The following is a 27,749-nucleotide window of genomic DNA, read 5'->3' as shown; positions in this document are numbered from 1 at the left end:
TACTGTGATCATCTTCAATGAAATAAAAATAATAATAATTACAAAACTAAACCCTGTCTCTTTTTGTTAAATTTCAGTTTTATCAATAATAGCCATTATAAAAGTATAAGTAAAAAGTACAAGAAGCTATACAATAAGAAATAAAGCAAACAATTCAGTCAAACATACAAAGTCAGCGCTCTCTAACGATACAACGGTAAAGTTAAATAGCCTAAATATAAAGTTATGAAATTTCACTTAGCCCTCAGTTCGGCCAGGGAACAAATTATAGATTCACAAGACCAAAGATCGCCGGTTAGGTCTACACAAGGCGAATTATATCTAGTTTAACCACTACAGAGACGTCAGAGTCAGCGGCAAACGTCAGAAGGACCAGCCGAGGAAAGGCTGTTCCAGGAGGGGTACATGAGCGCCGAGCGCCCAGTGATTGCATGGATCTCAAATTTTCATAAATCTTTATAAATAAACCACAGATTTGAGCTTTAAACAACTACATTCTCGCCTCAAAAACTCTTAAAATTACATTTCGTGACACAGTAACAGTAGTATTATATTAAACTGTATATAAAAAAATGGCGCTTCTTATGTTGTCATTCCCCTTGTGGCACGCGCAAGTGACGATTCTCTGTCAACCAATCAACGTCCTGCAGTGAGTCTAGCTCCACCTTTTAGTACCGTACCACTGTGCTAGGTACCACAACGGAAGGGTACCCAAAAAGTGGTATGATACGGTTCGGCATTTTGGTACCATTCACAACTTTTGATAGTGGAAACGCAAATAAATGCGTACCGTTCCGTACCGTACCGTACCGCTCAGTGGAAACGAGCCATTAGTATAATTGGTTCCCTTGATTCTCTGAGTGTTTTTTGTTTCCCTTTGTTATCTTACAGCTTTCCTGTGTGTATATAAAGCCCAGTGTTTTAGTCAGTTGTTGTCTTTCTAAGGGTACGTTTAGACGACAACATTGTACTAAAAACAGGGGGGAAATGTCTTTGCATTTTTCGTGTACAGACGACAGCATTGTCAAAATGATCCTTGTTCTCATGGATCCACGAAAACAACTAAAAATGCTGTATTATTCATGCAAGGCCAGTAGGCGATGTCACTTTGTAAAGAAACACACAAAGCTTTCTGTAGTTTACAAGGAGATGATAATGGTATTGTTTTCAAAAACTTGCACTTTAAAACCCATTTTCAACAGTTTGCAGTTTCAGACCCCCAAAATGCTGTTGTCGTGTAAATGAACGGCCAGAAAGCATAAAAAGTTTCCCATTTCTAGTTAAAAACGGTCTTGTAAACGGCCCCTAAAGCTGGTGTGTTGGTGCTCTCAGTTCTGTTATCCAGCGTTTTTGTTTTGTAGTTTCTTGAGTTATTTATATTCTCATAATAAACTCTTTAATAAATTGTAGACCCGTTTATCGGTCCAATGGCGGTTTCCGGGTGAAGGTCTCTGCGTGTTACTGTCTTTCCGTGTGGCAAAGTAGGCTAATTTAATTCCATTAAAGCTTTTATCTGACTCCATTTTTTCATGACCTCGAATTTAGGTTAGATTGCCAATTGGTCATTTATATAATAGTTTAGCAATACATTTGATTGTTGTTCTATTTAACTCTTTACTTTATATTTTACTTGTCATTAGGAATCTATGTCGCTCAGAAAGTCTTGCGTCGGCCGTTTATGCGGATCTCACGATCACAAACCTGATCGATATGCGACCATAATGTGAGAGACACTCAACATTATGGGCCGATCTCATTACAAATCGCCCTGAGCCTCTTGTTGTATTTCTTTATATAGACAGAAACTTCTTTCACATGTAAACATCTGCTAACAATGGGAATTTCCATTCAGAGTTTACACCTTTTGGGAGCAGGATGCCCTTTGCCTGGAAGACACACTCTCCTCTGTGTGCTTAGTTGCTTAGTGCTTAGTTATCTCAGCATGAAGGAATGGGGGAAGAGATGTTACAAAACAGATGGTTTTGTAAGACTGGAAAAACTGGAAGAATTGGAAGATAGTGCGGTGCATTGTGCAACAACATTACCTCTTTTCATTCTGAGAGAGGAGCATCTGACCTTCAAGAAAGCCCAGGCCAGATTACAGAAAGCAACTAGATAGTAGATCACCATGAGACAGTATGAGATACGGCTGAGATAAATTAGGAATTTAGGTGTGTTGAAGAGAAGAACCATGTGGATCAACCAGCTGACGGTGTAGACCAGCATAAAACCTCTGTACAGAAGCCATATCAATGGAGGAATATCCCACTGGAAACAAGAGACAAGTTATTTCAGCCTCACATTTCACTCCTCATTATAATGGACTTTTGAAATTGATGTTTAATACACATATGCATTCAATGTCTTCAGCATCATTGCATTGCTGATAGTTCTACCAGAAAGACTCGGGAGAATTATTTCAATAAACCGTACATTTATTGACAGCTCAGCAAGCTGATAATCTACAAAGTCATTTGGCGTAGGCCCTGTCCGTAGTGCATAATCCAAGAGTATCGGATCTGCAATTCCTGCCTAAGATGAAGGCAGGGGCGCAGCAGACCCCCCCGGGAGGTATGGACAGGACCATCCTGGTGGTGGTGGGGAGGATGGGGGTAATCGTCGCTTCAGTATCTGCGAACTCAAACATGTGTAAGTACCGAGCTTTTATACATGAGTATAAGAATATGATTGGATAGAAGTGAAGGCAATAGGTGACGTAGTAATTGAGTCTTCCCGGCAGAACTTATGCTAAAGCTTTCATATCTAACATGGTTTCTAACTCCAGGCTAGTTATTTATGTTCATTGGCTGATCCAAGCTGGTCTAGAAGGCTGGAAGATCTCCTTGGACCAGCAGCAAACCATCTACCATTTTGCAAAACCTTTGTATAAACTAAATTTGACTTCATCGTTGGGTCAGTGTTCAAACTCACCTGTGGCTGAAGCAAAAGCTCTGGTTTAGAAGTGAGAAGGTGGAGTTTGTGAACTTTGAACTTTGAACTCCTCCCTCCAGATGTGTGTCCAACTAGCACCCATGACTGTCACCAATAAAAAGAAACATACCTCTCAATCAATTCAGTGTCTCTGCTTACTTGGAATTCAGTTCCCTTTCAAGGGAACTCGAGCTGCGTCGAGACGCGGTGGGAACGCCCTGCGTGATTGCGTCGTGAAGCACATGTATAATCAGTCCAATGGAAAGACGAGACGTCATAGGCGGGTGACGTCATCGACCAGGAAACTATAAGGCAGCCCAGCTGACACAGATCGCGTTAGCTTCTGTGCCTTCAGCAAGCGATCTGTGTATTCTGTCCTTGTCATATTTATTGTTGTCTGTCAAGTTGCAATATATATATATATATATATATTATGGCAAAAGAGAGCAAGCAAGCGTTGTGTTGTTCCCTACCCACGTTATATCACGGGTGGGGACACACACTTCAGCTTTGTGTTGCTTGTTTGGGAGTGGAGCATGCCAACAGTCAGTTCTCGAGGGGGCTGACTGTGAGCATTGCGAGAAGCTGTCCGTGAGGACGCTCCGCTCCCGCCGGCCGTTCTTCGAGGAGGACGGTTCGGTGCGCGCGGGTCCCGCTGCTGCCGAGGCACGGCGTTGTCGCGCATCTCGGGGATCGCAAATGGTTCTAACAAACACCTGTTAGATTCAGTGCTTTATCTTGGGGAGAAGCACGCTCTGCGGTTTCTCCTCCCCGGGATGAGGCACTCATGCTGCGATTTCCAGTTCCAAGGAATTGGTATCGTTAGTGTTTTTGTTTAAATAAAAAAATAAAAAAATACAAATAAGGCAGATGTTTATGAGTTTCAATAAATAAATAAGTCAGCTCATAACTCTGTTGAATAAAGAGGAGCTTCTAAAAGGAGGTTTTATCTAGTGCTGTTGCTAAGTTAAATATTACTGGCCAGCTGAACATATATGAGAGTGAAAATATAAGGAAAACTATATATCTCAGTCTCCTCGTCGGGGAGTGCCGTTTTTTCCCTATCTCCACACTGAGGTATCGAGATCGTGGAATAAACCGGTTTCTATTTATGTGTTTTATCCCTAAACTTCTACTATAGTAATGTTGTGGGTATTAAGAATCATGGTATGACAGTGCCTCAGGTTAAAGAGACGCTTGCGAGCTATCTCTCTCCCGTGTTGGTGTCATCATAACCCCGACGTTACCCACCAGCCATCATAAATAATAGATAAATATTATTAGGCAGCACTGGTAGGTAAAGTATATAAGGACATGGATGAGTGTGAGGATGTAACAGCACTGACGCTATTCGAGAATTGCGTCGCGCAACAGATAAACTATACCAGGGAGGGACGGTTTCGAGAAATCGTTTCTCCTCGGCGTCCTCTGGGTGGCGACTCTCTGAGGAGGGTCGCAGCGCTGCCAGTTCGGTTGTTTCCTGCTGGTGGCCACGGAGTGATATATATATATATATATATATATATATATATATATATATGTGTTTTTTCTGATGTAAAGAAAAATGAAGATAAAATATGTCTGTTCTTCTGGACGCTCCGCTTTCAAAAAACGAAGAAATAAACTCTTCAGCGGTGTTCCAGAGGTTTCTTTCTCACCGATCTAATGTTCCTGAGACTGCTGGGCGGGAGCAGTCTCAGCATACTTAAGCTCCTCGCAGCATAGAGTGCGGCAAAACAGAGTTTCGCCATTCGGGCTCATCCACAGTCGAGGGGGACCTGGGTGGCGGTCGCAGTCTAGCCAGTTAGAGATATGCAAGATCTGAGGACTGTTTTATCTCTAAAATAGCTTGGAAGAAGAAGCCCTGACGCCGAGGCTACAGGCTTCTGAGGGTGGTCCCCTCCGGGGTAGGGACGGTTTTGAGGAATCGTTTCTCCTCGGCGCCCTCTGGGGTGCGACTCTCTGAGGAGGGTCGCAATGCTGCCAGTTCGGGTTTCCTGCCGGTTCGCCGTTTCAGGACACCGAGGTGTCAGCGTCCCCAAACGATCCTCTGAGGAGGGACGTAGAGCAGTCAGTTCGGTTTCCCTGCCGGTTCGCCGTTTCAGGGCGCTGAGGTGCCTGCTTTTTCCAACGATCCTCCGAGGAGGGTCGTAGGAACAAAGCTAGTTAGAGGTAGGCAAGATCTGAGGACTGTCGTTATCTCTAATAAAACTTAGACAAGAAGTCCTGATGCTGAGGCTATCAGGCTTCTTAAGGTTCCTCCGGGGTAGGGACGGTTTTGAGAAATCGTTTCTCCTCGGCACCCTCTGGGGTGCGACTCTCTGAGGAGGGTCGCAGCGCTGCCAGTTCGGTTGTTCCCTGCCGGTTCTCCGTTCAGGGCACCGAGGTGTCAGCGTCCCCATACGATCCTCCGAGGAGTGCCGTAGAACGGTCAGTTTGGTTGTTCCCTGCCGGTTCGCCGTTTCAGGGCACCAAAGTGACTGTTCAACCAAATCCAGAGGCCATTCTCGAGAGACTGGTTCCCCTAGTAGAATTTCTGGCAGCGTGGAAACTACTGCCACATATTTCTCAGTGGGTCCTGCACACTATAGAAAAGGGTTTCAGAATTCAGTTCGGTTCTCATCCGCCCAGATTTCTAGGGGTCCTCCCCACAGTGGTGGACCCCGAGCAGGCTCTGGTTATGGAGCAGGAAGTACTGACACTTCTGCAAAAGGAGCTATAGAAGGGGTTCCTCCTCCCAGCAGACAGCCAGGTTTTACAGCCATTACTTCATTGTTCCGAAAGAGGATGAGGGGTTGCGTCCTATTTTAGACCTGCGTCAATTAATCAGCAGGTTTCAGAATCTCAAGTTCAAAGTATGCTTACGCTAAATATGATTGTGTCACAGACTCAGTCCGAGGACTGGTTTGTCACAATAGACTTGAAGGACGTGTACTTCCATGTATCTATCCATCCTCATCACAGGAGGTTCCTGAGGTTTGCTTTCGGGGGCGAAGCATATAGTATCAGGTTCTTCCCTTCGGCCTAGGTTTATCACCCCGCACCTTTACAAAATGCGTGGATGCAGCTCTGGCTCCTCTGAGACTCCAGGGCATTCGCGTATTGAATTATCTCGACGATTGGTTGATTTAGCTCAGTCCGAGCAGATGGCAGTTCGGCATCGAGATGTCGTTCTGTCTCACATAAAGAGGTTGGGGTTGCGGCTCAACTCCAAAAAGAGTGTGCTCCTTCCAGCTCAGAGGACCACTTTTCTGGGTGTTTTATGGGATTCGACAATATGCAAGCACGTCTGTCTCCTGCACGTATTTCTGCGATTCTCACAGCCGTAAATGGGGTAAAGCTAGGCCAGTCACTCACTGTGAAACAGTTTCAGAGACTGTTGGGGCTCATGGCAGCTGCGTCCAACGTAATCACTTTTGGCCTTCTGCACATGAGACCTCTGCAGTGGTGGCTCAGGACCAAGGGGTTTTCTCCGAGGGGAAATCCGTTTCGCATGATCAAGGTCACGCGGCGATGCCTTCGTGCCTTGGTCATGTGGAAGAAACCTTGGTTCCTCGCCCAGGGCCCAGTGCTGGGGGCTTCTTGTCGACGCGTAATGCTTTCGACAGATGCTTCCCTCACGGGATGGGGGGCGGTCATGAGTGGCCGCTCGGCGATAGGTCTTTGGGACCATCAATGTTCTTGGCACATAAATCGCCTAGAAATGATGGCGGTATTTCAAGCTCTCAAATACTTCCTGCCAGACCTGAGAGGTCACCATGTGCTTGTCCTTCTGGACAACACTCTGATGGTCTCGTATATCAGAGCAGATATCCTGTTGAGGCAGGGGCTGAGGCCCGGGGAATGGAGACTTCACCCCGAGGTGGTGGTGCTCCTTTGGGAGAACTTCGGTCAAAACTCAAGTCTACCTTTCGCATCGTTTTATACAACGCATTGCTCTATGTGGTTCTCCCTGACGCATCCAGCTCTGCTTGAACTGGATGCAACGTATTAGGTGTGGTTGAGGCTACACCTGTACGCATTTCCCGATATCTTTGCTCCCGGGAGTTACTCTCATCCGGAGTTATGGATACTGTGGGCTCGGCCTCTGAGGGGGCCCAGCTCATAGATTCAGGTCTCTCGACTGAGGTCGTGGAGACCATACTCCAGTCTAGAGCTCCCTCCACGAGAAGACTGAATATGCATTGAGGTGGAAACTGTTCTCTGCTTGGTGCAGAGAACGCCTTCTGAATCTTGCTATCTGCCCTATGGTACAGTACTTGATTTCTGCAATGAATGTTTCTTTGCTGGGTTATCTCTGAGGAGCTATCCTTATTTCATCTTCTCCGTGGTACATGAGGCTGAGGCCTGCACGCACTTGGATTTGCACCTGGTATGGTGATAGTCTTTCCTCACCCCTTGCCGGGTTGTATTCCTAGGTCCCTACTAAATTTGTGGGTCATTTGTGCTGCAGGCCTTCTGTCCTCCACCTCCAGATCAGGAAAACTTAATCTGTTATGCCCTGTCCGGGCTTTGGATGCTTATGTCCACAGCGCTGCCCTGTGGCGTATATATAAGAGCAATTATTTGTCTGCTTCGGGTTACCTAAGATAGGTTGCCCTGCATCTAAACAGATAATGAGCAAGTGAGTAAAAAAGTTGAGGCTATCTCACTTGCTTATGAAGCGGCCGGACAGCCTTCTCCTTTGGCTGTCCCGGCCCATTCTACCAGGAGCATGGCTGCCTCTAATGCTGCGTTCACACCGGACGCGAATAGCGCGTCAAATTCGCGCCTGCCGCGTCTAGTTTGACGCTTGACCACTTTGTGTTAATTCGCGTGTCTAACGCGCGTAAAAACAAAAGTTTGAAGCGAAATTTACGCGCGTCAGAGGTGAAAGTTTTGGCGGCCATCTTTTTTAGATGTTTATCGAGCATTAGCGTTAGCATTAATCGAGAGAGTCATCGCTCGTATATGCTCTGGAGAGCAGAAACAGCTGCGTAGGGGACATCGTCGCTGTACTCGGGTCCACCAGACCCTCCAGAGGGTTTCAGGAGTTTCACAATTTGCTCCAGGAGCTAGGTTTGGTGGACCTAACGGTGAGGACGCTGACGAGGACAGCGTAGGCCGTGAGGCCTCGGCCTCGAGTGGTCGCTGCCTGACGAGCCCGCGCTCTACAGCCCGGCGCGAGGTTCACCCTCGCCCGCACCCACCTAATCTGTCATTTATTTTTGTTTTGATAATAAATGGAGTCAGCCTCCAAAAGTGAAACCTGTCCTGTGATTTTTGTTTTTATACACTAAATTGTGTTTGTTGTCTTTTACATTAGAATAATAATGTTTCATATAATCTAGAATAGATATGGAATAAATAGCATTCAATACAAAATGAGTATCTCTCATATATTGAAATCGAGTTTTTATGTGAAAGATTTGCTTTGTTGTGCATTTTAGTCATATTACAAAATAATTTATTGAGGCCAAACATAAAATAACATTATAAACTGTCACTTCACCACGTGACAGCAGCAAGCAGGCTCCTGATTGGTTAACGCGGCGCGAATTGACGCAGAAGTTCAGATTTTTCAACTCGGGCGGCAGACGCGAATTCGCGTCAAACACGAGAATGCACAAATAGCACTACATAAAACATTCGCGCGTAACGCGCTTAACGCGCCAGACGCTCAATTCGCGCCATTCGCGCGAACTTGACGCGCGAATGAGGCGTATTCGCGTCTACCGCGCCGCGCTCTACGCCTCATTCGCGCCGCAGGAATTTTTTACGCGCGTAACGCGTCTTTGCATTGACTTAACATTGAAATCACTCGCGCCTGACGCGCTATTCGCGTCCGGTGTGAACGCACCATAAGGCTTTACTATCAGGAGTTTCACTCTATGACATCTGTAATGCGGCAGGCAGGTCCTCACCGCTTCCATTTGTTAGATTTTATGACTTGACCTAGGCTCCACTCCAGGGCCTAGGGTGCTTGTTTCCTAGTGTGCGCATGGTCTTCATACAGAACAGGCATTTGTCATATGGCGTAGTGGGTAAAGGGTTCCCACCGCGTCTCGACGAAGCTCGAGTTCCCTTGAAAGGGAACGTCTCAGGTTACGTATGTAACCCTGGTTCCCTGAGAGGGAACGAGACGCTGCGTCGCCTTGCCATACTCCCTGCATGCCTGTGATCGACTTGCTTCAGGCTTTTTCAGAAGCTAACGCGATCTGTGTCAGCTGGGCTGCCTTATAGTTTCCTGGTCAATGACGTCACCCGCCTATGACGTCTCGTCTTTCCATTGGACTGATTATACATGTGCTTCACGACGCAATCACGCAGGGCGTTCCCACCGTGTCTCGACGCAGCGTCTCGTTCCCTCTCAGGGAACCAGGGTTACATACGTAACCTGAGACGTTTATTTGATTAGAAAGCAAACACTTTCTGCACATTCTGTCTGCATTAGTTGTTATTTTAAAAAGACTTTCACTTCGAAAACAAACCAGTCTTTCTGGTCTGAATTAATGATGTAATTGTCAAACAATTCAGACCTGCCCTGTTAAATAATAGGCTTATTTGTGCAGGAGGATGCAGCTGTCTGGCTAATGCCTCCCTAAGTGACACTTAATTTGCTGTGCTGTGAGTGACTCTGAGCCAATCGCGAGGGCTAAACCCCTTTATAAACCGGGACTTTTCTTTTGACAAGTGATGTCACCGGTACGCGACTTGTTTACTTGCCCAGCGACCTGGGGCCCGTTCTTCGTACGTCGCTAACTCAGTTAGCTGGATTTGATTGTTGACGATTTGGCATGATCTTGGATTGTTTGGTTCTTCGACGCTCATCCTGGAATACCAATTGACTACAGAATAAATATTAAAATTTTAATTTTTGTTTATAAATCACTGCATAGTATGGCTCCATTGTACCTGGTAAATCTTATTAAGAAATACGAACCAAAACGGTCCTTGAGGTCAGCTGACCAGCTGGTTTTAACAACTCCAAGAACAAAGCGGAGAAGTGGAGATCGAGCTTTTGTAGCGATAGCTCCAAAACTCTGGAATGATCTACCCCTTTCTATCAGATTGGAACTTACATTTACTGTTTTTAAACATAAGCTTAAAGAATACCTCCTAGCTCTAGCATTCAATGGGGCATAGTAGTTGCATTTGTAGGTTTATCAAACTGAGGGGTTTATTTTATCTCATTGTGATTTTTATGTGGTGTTAATGATGTATGTTGTTATGATTGTTTATGTGTTTGTACAGCACTTTATTCAATGACAAGTTGTGTAAAAGTGCTTAATAAATAAAAGAAAGAAAGAAGAAGAATTACCAGCATTATTAGGGTCTTTCCCAGGTTTATTAAATGGCAATATTAACGCACTCTTCCAGCTTTTTGGCATGTTACCTTCTTCCCATATCTTATTAAATAAATGTAATATTATCTGCAATACTTTTCCAGGTATTTTCTGGAACATGACGTATCATTTGCATCACCAATATGTGCCTCATATAAAACAATATTCTGCATGAATGGTTCCCACTAGAATTATGTACATTGTACCGAATTACAACTCAGCACACAAATATGAAAACACAAAAAAAATATAAGTTTTGATTAGGTTCACTAACAATCTTCATTACATTTTACTTTTTTTTTTAAACCAGCTACACTTGCATCAATTTTAGTAAACGTTTGTGTTTCATGCAACACAGATACTAATTAATTAATTAATAACCTTCGATGATTCTGACTAACCTTCGCAAGAATGCATCCACTGTGAACAGCTACAATGATGCTTGTTTCACCAGAAACACAGAAATCTGAGGCTGGAAAAGACGTATACTCACTGATATGCAGATGCATCACATGTCCCGCGGAGGGACAGACCCTGCACAGCTTGTCTGGGAGACATTTTAATGAAATAACTGGAGATGAAAGCCGCAAGAGTGAACATGTGAATCTCTTATTCATCCCAACAAGATTAACACTGAGTCTATGAGATGTGGCTGAATGTCAAAATGACATTGCAAAAAAGGGTTACACTTTATTTTACATTTTAAGGTGTTCTTGTTACAGTGTAATTTTACATTTCCAACTGATTAACAATAATTAACAATGTATACAATGCACTTACTATAGGTTAGAATTGGGTTTGGTTTAGGGATATTTGCATGTAACTATGCATAATATACTGTTTTTACTAAGTAAATGTAACGTGTAAAAAGAACAGTGTACAATAAAGTGTTACTTGATTAAAGTTTTGTGGCAGTACCATCGTACATGCATTTTTTTAAGTATATACACCATGATTTTGGTCAGTTTTTCCTGAGTATATAATTTATTATTATTATTTGGTCACCATGAATTTCTAAACAAATTTATTTAATAAAAAAAACAATTTTAGTTACAAAAAATAAAATAATCATATTATATATAAATCAGACTAAATCAACCTAAACTGATTAATCTTAAGCATTATTTTTGATGTTGCATCAAATTTAAAAACTAATATTACATTTTAAATTTGAGATTTTCAATGTGGACTTGACTTATATTTCTAAAAGGACACTGCTGACCTCTAGTGCTTGACATCAGCATAACTGCTGTAAACCATCACAGAAATAAATTCCATTTACCATAAGATTTCACAGATCGTTTTTTCTCCTTTTTTTAACAGTGTGGGTTGATTTCCCTGAAAAGTGTAAACACTTCAAGCAAATGTCAAAGTATTTGAGGGCATTTCAGATCTCAACAAGCAACCAATCCACATTTGGATCAACAGTCAAGTCCACTAAAAAGCTTTGAGTGAGTTTTAAAAGAAGATATTACAGAAAAATCAAGATATGCTGGTTAAAATAGGAAAATGTAGATTCAGACAGGCCAGAAACTCCTTCAAACTAGAGTGATGGATTGTGACTGCTGGTACTCCATCACGGCTGTCCTCTAGCCTCAAACACAGAGGCTGCTGGATCCAGGGAAGGCACGAGGTCAAAGGTCGTTCCTCCAGACACCTTCACCCACCACCAAACCTCTCTCTTCAGAGCCATTCTCCTCACTCTCTCCCTGCTAACCACCCACTCCCTCAGCAACTGCATGTTCCACAGCACAAAGTGACAGGATGGCAAACAAAGCAGAACAACTCCCAGCATGCAAAGTGTCGCCACTAGGGGGCGCTCACTCAAATCAAGAATGCTGTAGATGTAGGGTTGACCAGACTGGTTGGTGCAGCCCATTAGCCAATAAACAACAACAAATATGACATAAAGGACTCCTCCCAGCACAGTGTAGAGGAGGTGTGTAGAAGAGATATTGTGATCTAATCAGGACTCAACAATACATTGTATTGTTTAATAAAGAATAAAGTAATCTGTACAGTTAAAAAATATATATATTGCTCTGTCGCTGGTTCCACCAAAAAGAATGATGTATTTTTATATTTGCAAGAAATAATATTTATATATTTAATTAAATGTTAAGTTTTTTTTGTTTTGTTTTTTGAGAAAATATTTCATTGCAGCAATCTGAAACTTATACAGCTAATGTAACTCCCTGAATTCATAAACACAACTTTGCTGGAAAATGCATTGCAAAACATTAAAGCCACACTAAGTAGAAATTGTGTTTTTGTCAAACAGCGACCCCTAGAGTCGCTGTGGAATACTTGCACTGTCGTAAATTATATTATAACGTTTTTACATGATTGCAGCTAAATCACAAGTAAATAGTCTATAGTCTAGGCCTACTGTATAATTTAATTTGTGTTGTTTTTATTGGAATGTAAACATTACAAAATGCCAGATAACATCAATTAAGTTAAATGTAGGACCCGTCGCATTATTTCATAACATTGGCCGTTATGATGTCATTAGACATGATTATTGCAATTTATCATAATAGTTTGCAAATTGTGCTCGTTTACACTATTTGCAACCTCTACGTTAGGCTTATTTATGATAATTATGTGAGATATTGAAAGCTGTTCTCATGATAATCGCAGGAATCAACGTCAACAGCGTCATCTGATATCCCTCAGGACTGTGATAAATACACCTCACAACACCTGAGTTCAGCTGGCAAACTAATTCGTGAGGCATAGCTATCTATCTGATGTATCAAAACGATTCCATTTACACCTGGTCATGTAAATGTATTTTTGCGAAACGGATTTAAATTCGATCTTCAATTCTCGCGCTATATGCAGATTTAATGGAGTGCACGTCACCGAAAGCAACAGATATGAGCTGCATTTTATAGATCATCAGCTACAATTTCAAAATCAAAGACCGCAATAAGAGAGAGCAGTAACAGCCCTGGTAAGATCATTTCGTTTCTTTACTTTTAATGATGAAGATTGTGTGTTAAGCGTCTGCGACTTACTTTCACTTTGATTTGCGATAGTTTGCACGTTGGCTTGATGCAGTTGCTCATCTGCGGTGACGCGTACAGTAGCGTCGTCATATCTGGATATAACATATAGCCTGTACAACACTCTCACACGTTTTTTTATTTTATAAATTTTTTTAGCATTTTTGGGAGGAGTACAATTTACATATGTGGTTTCAAAAACCATATGCATTTACACTTGTCCAGTTTCGTCTGGAATGCGTCTCAGATCTCCTCCTGAAGTGGTTTGAGGGATCGGATTCAAATCCGTCTCAAATGCGTTTCGGAGGGCATTTAAACCTGGACTTTTCACGATCCGATCTGAGAAAATGCATGAAGTGGCCAGGTGTAAACAACCCCCATGACAAAAACATACGCACGAAAGCCGAAAACAAACGCTGGTTGGCCTCTCACGTCCAAATTTGACGAAGTGGTGGGGGAAGTGATTTATGCCGTAAAGCAGTCGAATTTTGTAGTTCTTTTTGTGCTCTGGTTACTTCCCGATCCCCGAAGTTACATAGTGCCAGTAAAAGCGATACAGACCCTGTCAGGCTATGGCAGACGTGTCATTCAACCTATTGTAAGTTGATGTACCATCACAAGGATCTTGGAAATATATTATGAAGGTTGAAAAGTTACATAGTGTTGCTTTAATGACAGTTTTGTAGTTTTTTAATACATTCTTGATGCTTTTGTTCCATGTGACTTTTATGCTGTATTTCCTGCTTCCGATAGGACGGGTGAAGGTCTCTGCGTCTTACTGTCTTTCCTCGTGGCAAAGTAGGCTAATTTAATTCCATTAAAGCTTTTATCTGAAAGTTTCCCATTTCTAGTTAAAAACGGTCTTGTAAACGGCCCCTAAAGCTGGTGTGTTGGTGCTCTCAGTTCTGTTTTCCAGCATTTTTGTTTTGTAGTTTCTTGAGTTATTTATATTCTCATAATAAACTCTTTAATAAATTGTAGACCCGTTTATCGGTCCAATGGCGGTTTCCGATAGGACGGGTGAAGGTCTCTGCGTGTTACTGTCTTTCCGTGTGGCAAAGTAGGCTAATTTAATTCCATTAAAGCTTTATCTGACTCCATTTTTTCACGACCTCGAATTTAGGTTAGAATGCCAATTGGTCATTCATATAGTTTAGCAATACATTTGATTGTTCTATTTAACTCTTTACTTTATATTTTACTCGTTCATTAGGAATCTATGTCGCTCAGAAAGTCTCGCGTCGTCTGTTTACGCGGATCTCATGATCACAAACTCGCCAGTCTGATTGATATGTGACCATAATTTGAGAGACACTCAACATTATGGGCCGATCTCATTACAAATCACCCTCAACCTGTTGTTGTATTTCTTTATATAGACATAAACTTCTTTCACATGGAAACATTTGCTAACAATGGGAATTTCCATTCAGAGTTTACATCTTTTGGGAGCAGGATGCCCTTTGCCTGGAAGACACACCCTCCTCTGTGTGCGACATCTCTAAACTCTTAAAGACTTCTGTGGAGAATTAGACTTTTGTACCAGTCGCACTGAGACATTTCAAATGATACCAAACATGTATTTTGGAGGAACCGGGGTCTGAGCCACAGAGATAGTGTACGAAGCCCTCGGCGCGTCACTTTTATTTGCCTTTGAGGATTGGCCCTTGGATGAAATCCCCTGGCTTTTAGCCACAACTGAAACGGCCTCATGTGCAACAGCCCCAGAGGAATTACCGTGGATGCTGAGGCCATGAAACCTAAATTTTTTGGGTACTGACGAAGAGTGCGATCTTGGCCTAGCCTGACTTTGCTCATGGTTAGCCGAATGGTCTCGATTCGAGCGGGAGACAATTGACCTATGGCTAAGCCACGCCCCCTCCACTCACTCGGACAAACAGTCAACATTCGGTAACAGGCGCTATGGCAGCTGTCACAGTAGGAGACATTTCACAGGAGGCAATTGATGATTTTTGGAGACAGAAAGATTATATATACACCAAAAGGGCCTTAAAGGAGAACTCCGGTGAATTTTTAAGTTAATCTTGATCGTTTCACCTTTGTGAGTACTGTAGATAGAAAAAAAAAACGAACCGGATCGGTGCTTGCAACGCGGAGCTGTTACAGTTAATGCCCAGAGCTCCCATTCAGCTAAAACGGCAGTTATGGGGGCATTAACCTAAATAGTGTATTTGTGCCTCTTAACAGACACAAAATGCAATTAAAATGTCTGTCCAACATGAACAGGGCCCTTACATGACAACAAGATGCGTTTAGCAACTTAGCCATTGTTTAAACTCACCTAAATAGTGTTTTAGACGGCTAGCTGTAGTCTCGCGCTGAAGTCCCGTGGGAACTCAGTTGTAGCCGGAACACGACGCTCCTCCCACCTGCACTATGTGCGCGATTTTTTTCCCCCAAACCACTTCAGCGGAAATCCCGCCCTGCAGCTGATTTAATTGGTTTAGGTTACAGTGACGATTGACATGACCAATGAAAACCTTAGAATCAGCTGCAGGGCGGGATTTCCGCTGAAGTGGTTTGGGGAAAAAAAAATCACGCGCACTTTTTCCGGCTACAACTTTAAACAATGGCTAAGTTGCTAAACGCATCTTGTTGTCATGTAAGGGCCCTGTTCATGTTGGACAGACATTTTAATTGCATTTTGTGTCTGTTAAGAGGCACAAAGACACTATTTAGGTTAATGCCCCCATAACTGCCGTTTTAGCTGAATGGGAGCTCTGGGCATTAACTGTAACAGCTCCGCGTTGCAAGCACCGATCCGGTTCGTTTTTTTTTCTATAGACAGTACTCACAAAGGTAAAACGATCCAGATTAACTTAAAAATTCACCGGAGTTCTCCTTTAACTATGCATTGGAGGGTTATATTATTGTTGTTGAAAAGCTTCAGCTCCAGGCAAAGATTTACAGGTCACAGTGTAAACGTTAGTTTGGTGCTATTTCACTTCAAACGCTCGCTTTATACGCGCATCCTATTCGCTTTGGACATGCGAATGGATTCAAAATGTTCAAGCGTCGAACTAGACGCGATACGCACGAATTTGACGCTCTATTCGCGTTTGGTGTGAACGCAGCATAATGAACAGGCTGCGATGTCAAGGAATGTGCAATGCTGGAATGTGTGTGTGTGTGTGTGAGAGAGAGAGAGAGAGAGGCGCGGGCGCGATCGAACAGTGGAAACATAAAAACATACTCTATCATTTCATACAGGACATCATTAAAACGGCAAAGTGTTTAGCCTACTTATATTTGTGTGTACAACGCAGCTAGAAGCTAGGCTAACGTTAGCCTAACGTTACGTTAGAGATGTTAAAGATAACGTTCAAATACGTTGTTGACTTACCTTAGAACAGATGTAGACATCCTTGTTTAATTTATCCACGTTTAGTTGGTGTTGTGGTCTAACGTTACCGCATAACTTAATCCAGAGCAGACACTTATCTCGGTTGAGATGTGGCTTGGGAAACGGTAAAAAATACACACCGTCGCCCAGCCTCTCGGGAAACCTAGTGTCAGAGTTGCATGTACCCCATGCACGCCGTTTGACCATTTTAAACTTAAAATGACAAGAAAAAACATATAAAAACGAATGAAAACTGACTAACTGCAATGCATTTCAATGGACGTGGAAGCAGAGAATGTCCGAGTGTATTGGGTTAGCTATGCGCACTGTGATTGGCTCATGGCGTTTGGGGGCGTGGTTTAGCCATAGGTCAATTGTGCCCGCATCGTGATCGAATCCCAAACAATCCTGAGATAAGTTGTTCTCTGGGCAGGAGAAAGAACACTTTTCTTGGTGTTGAGTCTCAACCCTAGAGAAACTAGATGAGCTAACATGTGTCTGTGTTGAAGCGCCACCTTTTGCGATTGTGCTAGTATTAGCCAGTCGTCTATATAATTCAAAATGCGAATGCCCTGGAGTCTTAATGGAGCCAGTGCTGCATCCATGCATTTTGTGTACGTGCGGGGTGACAAGGCTAGGCCAAATGGAAGAAGCCGAAATTGGTATGCTTCGCCCTCGAAAGCGAACCTCAGGAACTTCCTGTGTTGTGGCAATATTTGTATGTGAAAATATGCGTCCTTCAGATCGATCGTGACGAACCAATCGTGATGTTGAATTTGCGACACGACCGTCTTGACGGTTAACATATTGAACTTGAGCGCTTTGACTGTATGGTTTAAGCCTCGAAGATCTAAGAATGGACGCAACCCCCCATCCTTCTTGGGAACCAGGAAGTATCTGCTGTAATAGCCAGACTCCCTCTCTGGAAGAGGAACATGTTCTATGGCCCCTTTGCTCAGAAGAGTTTGTAGCTCTTGCGACAGTACATGCATCAGCTCCGGTCTCACGGAAGTGGATACCATGCCGTTGAAACGCGGAGGATGATGAATAAATTGGATTCTGTATCCTATCTGTACTGTGCTTAATACCCACGCAGAAATGCCTGGCTGAAGTTTCCACGCTGCCAGACTCTCTGAGAGTGGTATCAATTTTAACACTTCCTTTTAAGGGGATGTTAGATGTTCCGTGTCCTGGATGACAGCAGGAAGCAACGGAACATCTAACATTTTGCTGTAAACCGCTGCCCCCTGAAGCACCAGAGGTGGCGGGGATGGAGAGGTTTCGTGGGGGTAACGAGGAGGGGCGGTCAGATATAATACGCTACCCCCACCAGACTGGGCGCCAGACCATCAGGACTTCTTCTTTCTGTTGATGATAGTCCTGAGGTCTGGCTTGGGAGGTTGCTGAGCCTGACGAGCCTGTCTCCAGTTCTGATCAGGGGGAGCGTGGCTCTCCATGCTCTGCTTTTTCACCTCCCTAGATCTTGAAGGACAGGGAGAGGTTGGGTAGCCGATGGCCCCTCCCCTTGAGTGCGGCGAGGAAGGAACTGAACAAACGCCTCCCCATGTTTTTTAACCTCCCTGAACCTGGTGACGACTGTGTTGACCGAGTCGCCAAACAGGCCAGAGGGAGAAACCTGGGAGTCCAAAAGAAAGACACGGTCCTTATCCTTTATCCCTGTGAGGTTGAGCCACAGATGCCTCTCCATGCTAACCAAAGCGGACATAGAACGGCCGATGGCACGGGCCGTTTGCTTAGTGGCACGGAGAGACAGGTCTGTGGCTCGGCGCAGTTCAGAGAACGCTTCCTCGTCTATCGTAGTACCCGCACTCAGGTCCTTCAAGAGGTCAGCCTGGTACGCCTGTAACACAGCCATTGTGTGCAGTGCAGCACCAGCCTGACCTGCAGCTTGGTAAGCTTTACCCACGAGCGAAGATGTTATTCTAAACGGCTTCGAGGGGAGGGGAGGTTTTTTAAGCGAAGATGCAGACCCAGGCGAGAGATAGCTCGCGAGCGTCTCTTCAACCTGGGGCATCTCCGCATACCCTCGCGCCTTCGCACCCACGATAGTCGAAAAAGTCGACGTCGAGGGCACAAAGACACGAGAGGTATATGGTTTTCTCCATGACTTAGATAGCTCATCATGGAGGTTCTTGAAGAAGGGGAGAGACTGATGTTGAGGTCCTGAAGAACTGGAAGAGAGGGCAAGTCTCTGAGAAAACAATGGAAATTAACAATTGAACTCTCTCTTGTGAGGTTAGCATCACCATTTGAAATGCCTCTGAGTTCGCCAGTGTAACAGCTTTTACGGCTCACATGTACGTATGTTTACATACATTTATTAAATATGTGGAAAACAAATATGTATGTCACATATTTATACTTAATGTTGTCCATATATGCGAGAAACCAATACTATACTGTAATATATGGTATCATATATGGATGAACTCAAATATTTTCTTCACATGTTTGGACACATAAATGTTCATATATGTTGCAGGCATATATTGTGTTCTCAGATAAGTCAAATATATGTATAGATATATGTCATGCTATTTAAAATATAAGTACATATATGGCCACATATTACATTTTTTAATGGGGCAATTGTCCATGTTTAATTGTTTATTTTGATTTATTGTGTGATTTTTGTTAGTTTCTGTTCATATTGCTAACCCCAGTACCACCTTGGGCTTTAGAACTGGTGGCTTATTAGACATTGTTTACTGTAATTTTTGTGTGTGCGTAATTGTTTAACTTCCACGTGTCTGACCCATAGACTGTAAAAAAAAATGGTCTGACCTTTGTCCAGGTGCTGAGAACTGCCAGTGGGAGCAGTGCCCCTTGTGGTGGCGGGTCTCTTGGTGTGTGCTGTGGCTGCGTGTTCACCAAGTGTGGTAATTTCTCTTGCGGTGTGTGTGAAATTCGACATGTGTGATTGGGGTGTTTTTCATGCCCTATTCCCCTCCTCTCTCTGGGGTGCGTGTGTGTGTGTGTGTGTGTGTGTGTGTTTTGTTATTTGATTTGGTGTACAGTGCATGTTGTTTGCTGTGAAATCTCAATCATTTTTGGAGTGAAAATAAAAATTCTATTTTTGTACTGGACCACTCTCTCTGGCTGATCCATCAACGAACTTGAGTGCCTTGTTAGAACAAAATAGTTAATTCTTTGGGTGTAAGTCCCATCGTGGCGTAGTCTGCTAACTGCCTGGGCCTAAGCCCTGTTATGTGTATTCCTTCTGCCACACTTGCATCAATTTTAGTAAACGTTTGAGTTTCATGCAACACAGATACTAAGGAATGAATTAATAACGTACGATGATTCTGACTAACCTTTGCAAGAATGCATCCACTGTGAACAGCTACAATGATGCTTGTTTCACCAGAAACACAGAAATCTGAGGCTGGAAAAGACGTATACTCACTGATATGCAGATGCATCACATGTTCCGCGGAGGGACAGACCCTGCACAGCTTGTCTGGGAGACATTTTAATGAAATAACTGGAGATGAAAGCCGCAAGAGTGAACATGTGAATCTCTTATTCATCCCAACAAGATTAACACTGAGTCTATGAGATGTGGCTGAATGTCAAAATGACATTGCAAAAAAGGGTTACACTTTATTTTACATTTTAAGGTGTTCTTGTTACAGTGTAATTTTACATTTCCAACTGATTAACAATAATTAACAATGTAAACAATGCACTTACTATAGGGTTAGAATTGGGTTTGGTTTAGGGATATTTGCATGTAACTATGCATAATATACTGTTTTTACTAAGTAAATGTAACGTGTAAAAAGGACACTGTACAATAAAGTGTTACTCGATTAAAGTTTTGTGGCAGTACCATCGTACATGCATTCTTTTAAGTACATACACCATGATTTTGGTCAGTTTTTCCTGAGTATATAATTTATTATTATTATTTGGTCACCATGAATTTCTAAAAAAAATTATTTAATAAAAAAGAATTTTAGTTACAAAAAATAAAATAATCGTATTATATATAAATCAGACTAAATCAACCTAAACTGACTAATCTTAAGCATTCTTTTTGATGTTGCATCAAATTTAAAAACTAAAATTACATTTAAAATTTGAGATTTTCAATGTGGACTTGACTTATATTCCTAAGAGGACACTGCTGACCTCTAGTGCTTGACATCAGCATAACTGCTGTAAACCATCACAGAAATAAATTCCATTTACCATAAGATTTCACAGATCGTTTTTTCTCCTTTTTTTTAACGGTGTGGATTGATTTCCCTGAAAAGTGTAAACACTTCAAGCAAATGTCAAAGTATTTGAGATCTACCAATCCACATTTGGATCAACAGAGTCAAGTGCACTAAAAAGCTCTGAGTGAGTTTTGAAAGAAGATATTACCGAAAAATCAAGATATGCTGGCTAAAATAGGAAAATGTAGATACAGACAGGCCAGAAACTCCTTCAAACTAGAGTGATGGATTGTGACTGCTGGCCCTCCATCACGGCTGTCCTCTAGCCTCAAACACAGAGGCTGCTGGATCCAGGGAAGGCACGAGGTCAAAGGTCGCTCCTCCAGACACCTTCACCCACCACCAAACCTCTCTCTTCAGAGCCATTCTCCTCACTCTCTCCCTGCTAACCACCCACTCCCTCAGCAACTGCATGTTCCACAGCACAAAGTGACAGGATGGCAAACAAAGCAGAGGAACTCCCAGCATGCAAAGTGTCGCCACTAGGGGGCGCTCACTCAAATCAAGAATGCGGTAGATGTAGGGTTGACCAGACCGGTTGGTGCCGCCCATTAGCCAATAAACAACAACAAATATGACATAAAGGACTCCTGCCAGGACAGTGTAGAGGAGGTGGGTGAGATTAACGGGTGTAGAGGACAACAGCAGATCCACGGTGGTCTGGATGCTGTTGATGGCATGGATGTGGATGTTTGTGAGGGAGTCCTGGTCCGAGGTGTGGATTAGGGTCCAGTAGACAAAGGTGACGGTTAATGAACTGCAGCCCATCACAGAATGTAGGAACCACTGCAGACAGAGAGAAGCGACCGGAGGAGTGAGGGCGGTCTCACACTCACTTCGGTCTCCTACTGGAGGAAAGGACTCCATTAAAGCATTTGAACGCAGATGATATTTAGGCCTGGTTTCACAGACAGGGCTTAGATTAAGTCAGGATTAGGCCTCGGTTAAATCATGACATCTATGTAGCTTTTATAAACGTGCCTTAGAAAGAAAAAAAAACATTACTGGTGTGCTTTTGAGACAAAAAATGCCACTGACATATTTTAAGATCAATGCAATTTGCTTTCAGTTAAAACAGCTGAACAATGCATTTTAGTCTGGGACTAAACTTAAGCCTTGTCTGTGAGACCGGGAGTTAATGCTTTATATTGTGATCTAATCAGGACTCAATAATACATTTTATTGTTTAATTAAGAATAAAGGAATTCTGTACAGTTAAAAAAAATGTCTTGCTCTTTCGCTGGTTCCACCAAAAATAATGATGTATTTTTATATTTGCAAGAAATAATATTTATATATTTAATTAAATGTTAAGTTATCTTTAGGTTTTTTTTGTTTTTTTTTGAGAAAATATTTAATTGCAGCAATCTGCAATTTATACAGCTAATGTAACTCCCTGAATTCATAAACACAACTTTGCTGGAAAATGCATTGCAAAACATTAATAACAGTTTTGTAGTTTTTTAATACATTCTTGATGCTTTTGTTCCATGTGACTTTTATGCTGTATTTCCTGTTTCCGATAGGACGGGTGAAGGTCTCTGCGTGTTACTGTCTTTCCTCGTGGCAAAGTAGGCTAATTTAATTCCATTAAAGCTTTTATCTGACTCCATTTTTTCACGACCTCAAATTTAGGTTAGAGTGCCAATTGGTAATTTATATAATAGTTTAGCAATACATTTGATTGTGCTATTTAACTCTTTATTTTATATTTTACTCGTTCATTAGGAATCTATAGAGGGTTTTCACTACACGTCATCAATCCGGAAGTCGGCCATTTTGGAGGCACTGAACGTAAACAATGCCACTGAACTGAACGGACTTGCAAATTTGGCTGATTATTGCTGCTGAGAAAAATGGTCGTGTTTTGATCTGTAATAATCGGTCGCACCGAGAAAAAACATTTCGAGTTCTATAGACTGCCGAAAGTTAAAGAGAAGAGTGCAAAAAACTGATGAAAGATGGCGTTTATGGCTGAGAGAGGCACAGCATCAGCCACGTGTGTAAATGAAGCGTTGACTATGGCTAAAATGTTGACGTAAAGTAGTTCACTATGGCTACATTCACACTGTCAGTCCAAATCCGATTATCTTTGTATCCAATTGGAATATGATCTAAAATGATGTCCACACTGTGTATCGCAACTGTTCAGATCCGATTTGTGTGTCCACGCAGCTCTTTGACAATACGGCAATGATGTTGCGTTGATGGAGGGGTTTGCATTTGCAATAGAAATGTTGTCTTATTTAAATTTTACAACATGGAAATGTGTCACCACCGCGCTGGACTACTGCGTCTTGAGCATTGGTGTTGATCCTGCTGCAGAACTGCAGGAGGCTGGTATGCACAACTCTTTTTCCACGCCGGTTTCAAAATACTTTTCAAAAATAATAATTTTCTGCTCGTCCGTCCACTTTGCAACAACACAGCCTTGTTTCGGCAGCGACTTTCAGCATGTTCCCTATAACAACGTCTGATGTTTACATTTTACGTGGCGTGAGAAAGTCACATAAACCACTTTTTTTTTTACTGACAATCTGAACGTAGCGAATGTCGGGATAAGAAATAGAAGGAAGAATTGCAGTAAGGACTGGAGAAGCTAGCTCGTTCGGATCTTTACCACATATTAACTTAAGTTTGTCAAATTTTCGCGCTCTTTCCTGCTTACTGAGTCCTTCTCTATATGATTTCGCAGCTTCCATGTGTTTTTTCCGTGGTTTAGACATCATAAATTAGTGTAACAATGTGTTCAGTAGTACATAAACAGTGCAATCCATGCCGTTGTTTACATCCGAGTACCTCCAATATGGCCGCGCATCCGGGTAACTGACCAAATCGTGATGTAGGTGCAAACCCTCTATGTCGCTCAGAAAGTCTCGCGTCGGCTGTTTACGCGGATCTCACGATCACAAACTCGCCAGTCTGATTGATATGTGACCATAATGTGAGAGACACAGGGCAAGTCTCTGAGAAAACAATGGAAATTAACATTTGAACTCTCTCTTGTGAGGTTAGCATCACCATTTGAAACGCCTCTGAGTTCGCCAGCGGCTCACAGCTTTTACGGCTCACATGTACGTAATTTAAGTTGAGCCTTATTAATATAGTGACATTCAGATAGTGTGTTCAGATGCTTCATGGGGTCATTGTGCATTTCTCAGATCAATTGGGTATCAGTGCGGTGCATTGTGCAACATTACCTCTTTTCATTCTGAGAGAGGAGCATCTGACCTTCAAGAAAGCCCAGGCCAGATTACAGAAAGCAACTAGATAGTAGATCACCATGAGACAGTATGAGATATGGCTGAGATAAATTAGGAATTTAGATGTGTTGAAGAGAAGAACCATGTAGATCAACCAGCTGACGGTGTAGACCAGCATAAAACCTCTGTACAGAAGCCATATCAATGGAGGAATATCCCACTGGAAACAAGAGACAGTTATTTCAGCCTCACATTTCACTCCTCATTATAATGGATTTTTGAAGTTGACGTTTAATACACGCATGCATTCAATGTCTTCAGCATCATTGCATTGCTGATAGATCTAACATGGTTTCTAACTCCAGACTATAGTTTTTATGTTCATTGGCTGATCCAAGCTGGTCTAGAAGGCTGGAAGATCTCCTTGGACCAGCAGCAAACCATCTACCATTTTGCAAAACCTTTGTATAAACTAAATTTGACTTCCTCGTTGGTTCAGTGCTCAAACTCACCCGTGGCTGAAGCAAAAGCTCTGGTTTAGAAGTGAGAAGGTGGAGTTTGTGAACTTTGAACTCCTCCCTCCAGATGTGTGTCCAACTAGCACCCATAACTGTCACCAATAAACAGAAACATACCTCTCAATCACTTCAGTGCCTCTGCTTACTTGGAATTCAGTTTATTTGATTAGAAAGCAAAAACTTTCTGCACATTCTTTCTGCATTAGTTGGTATTTAAAAAAAAAAATTCACTTCGAAAACAAACCAGTCTTTCTGGTCTGAAGTAATGATGTAATTGTCAAACAATTCAGACCTGCCCTGTTAAATAATAGGCTTACTTGCATCAATTTTAGTAAACGTTTGTGTTTCATGCAACACAGATACTAATGAATGAATGAATAACGTACGATGATTCTGACTAACCTTCGCAAGAATGCATCCACTGTGAACAGCTACAATGATGCTTGTTTCACCAGAAACACAGAAATCTGAGGGTGGGAAAGACGTATACTCACTGATATTCAGATGCATCACGTGTCCCGCTGTGGGACAGACCCTGCACAGCTTGTATGGGAGACATTTTAATGAAATAACTGGAGCTGAAAACCGCAAGAGGGAACATGTGAATCTCTTATTCATCCCAACAAGATTAACACTGAGTCTATGAGATGTGGCTGAATGTCAAAATGACATTGCAAAAAAGAGTTACACTTTATTTAACATTTTAAGGTGTTCTTGTTACAGTGTAATTTTACATTTCCAACTGATTAACAATAATTAACAATGTATACAATGCACTTACTTTTAGCTTTTAGCTATTATGCCAGCCGCAGCTGGAACCAGCTTCCAGAAGAGATCAGATGTGCTCCTACAGTGGTCACATTCAAATCCAGACTCAAAACACTTCTGTTTAGCTGTGCATTTACTGAATGAGCACTGTGCCGCTGTTCGTCCGACTGTTTGTACTGTACTGTATTTTATTTTTCTAAACTGTTTTAATTATTCTCATTTCTTTTAATTATTTTAATTTCTCCTATGTCAGCAGGGCATTTAGCCCGTAACTGTAAATGCCCACTCAGAAGGTGTAAAAGAAAGTGATAATGTGAAGGTGACGTGTATTAATGTGGGTTTGAAAGTAGAACAGTATTTAAATGACGATATTAAAGTTTTCGTCTGAGAAAGAATGTGAATGCAGTGCTAAAGAAAGTGAAAAGAACGTGTGAGTAAATGAGGGAGAAAAGAAAGTTAAAGGAAAGTTGATAGATGGAAGTCGTAAGAAGATTGAAGGTTAAAAGAAGGTTGAAAGATTTAAGTCTTAAGGGAATCCTTTGAAGGAAAGATCTATAATAACATTCTTTTTTTTATTTTTAAAAGTACTGTATTTTATTTTTATTTTTCTAAACTGTTTTAATTATTCTTATTTCTTTTTATTATTTTAATTTCTTCTATGTAAAGCACTTTGAATTGCCATTGTGTATGAAATGTGCTATATAAATAAACTTGCCTTGCCTTGCCTTGCCTACTATAGGGTTAGAATTGGGTTTGGTTTAGGGATATTTGCATGTAACTATGCATAATATACTGTTTTTACTAAGTAAATGTAACGTGTAAAAAGGACACTGTACAATAAAGTGTTACTCGATTAAAGTTTTGTGGCAGTAACATGGTACATGCATTTTTTTTAAGTAGGCCTATATATACACCATGATTTTAGTCAGGTTTTATTATTATTATTATTATTATTATTATTTATTATTTGGTCACCATGAATTTGCCAAGTAAAACATGTTTCTGAACTGGAACAACATTCCTGTCCAAAAACATAGTCCTCCTAATCCTATAATAATCCTAACCCATCATTTATCCCTAAAACGAGATGGAAATGAAAGATGAATAAGAATGGTGTAGAAGCCCCTAACGCTTGTTGTAAGCCTAAACTTGACATTAACTAAAAAATATCCCTCAAATCTGATTGGTTGATTGGAATGTTGTTTCATGTTCTTCTTGGTAAAATCACGTTAACCATTAATATTTAGCCCATTATTTTAGTTGTTTTCTACATATCACCAGGCTTGGGAGGGTTACTTTAAAAATGTATTCCGTTACAGTTACAAATTACTTGATAAAAAAAGTATTCAGTAACGTAATCCAAGTACTATAATATGAAAGTAATGTAACTGATTACTTTGGGATTACTTCAAGGTCAAAGTCAAGCAAGAAGAAATATTCTTAAATTTGTATTTATTTTTTTTATTAAGAATTTGGTCCAGTGTACAATATTTGCAAAATATACACACGCCTGAATATATATTTATGTAAAGGGCTATACAGACATCTAGTGGCTAATGTATGGTATTACAGATTATTTTGTTTTATTTTTAACTAATTTTTAACAAAAAAATAAAAACACAACATTTAAAAATTTTACACAATCTACATATTAGTTTATTTTAAAATAGGCCTACATGTTGACTAAAGCTGTGATCTTTCTTAATTTGCCTGACTGGACATGGGGCGTTGGCAGTGGGAGTTCCCCTACGTTACCTAGACAGCGAACATCCCGTTACGTGAGAAGAGATTAAGAAAGGACATTTTGGGTACTAAAAAAGCTACTCTCCTAATTTCTACAAAATAGCAGCGGAATTTCCATGAATTAAAAGCGATTTTACCCGCAGGCAGCATCGTTTCTACTAGCAGCAGTGATTCAATCTGCGTCTGAGGAGATTGTAGAAAGCTGTTATTTGCACATGCACCAGCGGGTGGCACACGTGAGTCATTACTGGCAACAGAACCAGGAACTACTGTTTAATCAAGCAGCGCTTAATATAGTGTTTAGTTTTAAATGAAACCATTGTAATCCTGAAAGTATTCCCCCTTTTTTCAAAATGTAACTATAATCTGATTACTATGTTTTTTGACATAACTGTAACGGATTACAGTTACTGGATTTTTGTATCCTGATTACATAACGCCGTACATGTATTCCGTTACTCCCCAACCCTGCATATCACATAGCTGTACATTATGCCACTACTTATAGAACTACTAGCAAATGAAATAAATAAATGTGCATGAAATGTTGATTTGAGGTTAATAACTTGTTATTAACTTATTAATATGTTTGCCCGGATTTGATATTGCACGAATTGGTCGCTTCGTTGAAATGTGTGTGGT

The 27,749-nt window shown here is 41.7% G+C and overlaps 2 protein-coding genes across 4 annotated transcripts in view; both read right to left on the bottom strand.

Moving 5' to 3' along the window:
• LOC309474144 (protein rolling stone-like) overlaps positions 1–20,001 on the bottom strand; it is a 63,687-nt gene extending 43,686 nt beyond the window's left edge. The window contains exons 1-2 of one of the 2 annotated variants that reach the window (XM_082136515.1): positions 2,932–3,629; positions 2,046–2,268 (exon numbers count right to left, since the gene is read on the bottom strand). Coding sequence is in view for 1 of the 2 variants with exons in the window: in XM_082136516.1 (XP_081992642.1) it covers positions 19,967–19,982 (16 nt within the window). In the remaining variant the exon portion in view is untranslated. Of the gene's footprint in view, positions 1–2,045; positions 2,269–2,931; positions 3,630–19,966 lie in introns of those variants that run through there. The other variant, XM_082136516.1, reaches the window with a different exon arrangement.
• A 157-nt stretch (positions 20,002–20,158) lies between these two features.
• On the bottom strand, positions 20,159–25,143 carry LOC309474152 (protein rolling stone). 2 transcript variants are annotated; one of them, XM_082136530.1, is made up of 4 exons: positions 24,999–25,143; positions 24,591–24,688; positions 24,076–24,298; positions 20,159–21,723 (listed from the first exon to the last, which is right to left on the bottom strand). In XM_082136530.1, the coding sequence occupies exons 1-4, from the start codon at positions 25,012–25,014 to the stop codon at positions 21,125–21,127; spliced, it is 936 nt and encodes a 311-aa protein (XP_081992656.1). In that variant the 5' UTR covers positions 25,015–25,143; the 3' UTR covers positions 20,159–21,124. The 2 variants fall into 2 exon arrangements, with proteins under 2 accessions (XP_081992656.1, XP_081992657.1); XM_082136531.1 differs by having other exon boundaries at positions 20,159–21,720.
• Between the last annotated feature and the right edge of the window lie 2,606 nt (positions 25,144–27,749).

The sequence above is a fragment of the Leuciscus leuciscus genome, assembly GCF_965113295.1.
Source record: "Leuciscus leuciscus genome assembly, chromosome: 14".
Classification (NCBI taxonomy): domain Eukaryota; kingdom Metazoa; phylum Chordata; class Actinopteri; order Cypriniformes; family Leuciscidae; genus Leuciscus; species Leuciscus leuciscus.
This window is presented reverse-complemented; position numbering and strand designations above follow the sequence as displayed.

Bases quoted from the DNA above. Each gene is read 5' to 3' on its own strand.
- LOC309474152 (XM_082136530.1), bottom strand. The intron at 24,299-24,590 runs GTGAGTTTGAGC...TCTTGTTTCCAG, and splicing joins AGCTTTTGCTTCAGCCACGG to TGGGATATTCCTCCATTGAT. The intron at 21,724-24,075 runs GTAATGTTGCAC...CCTTTCCTCCAG, and splicing joins CTCTCTCAGAATGAAAAGAG to TAGGAGACCGAAGTGAGTGT.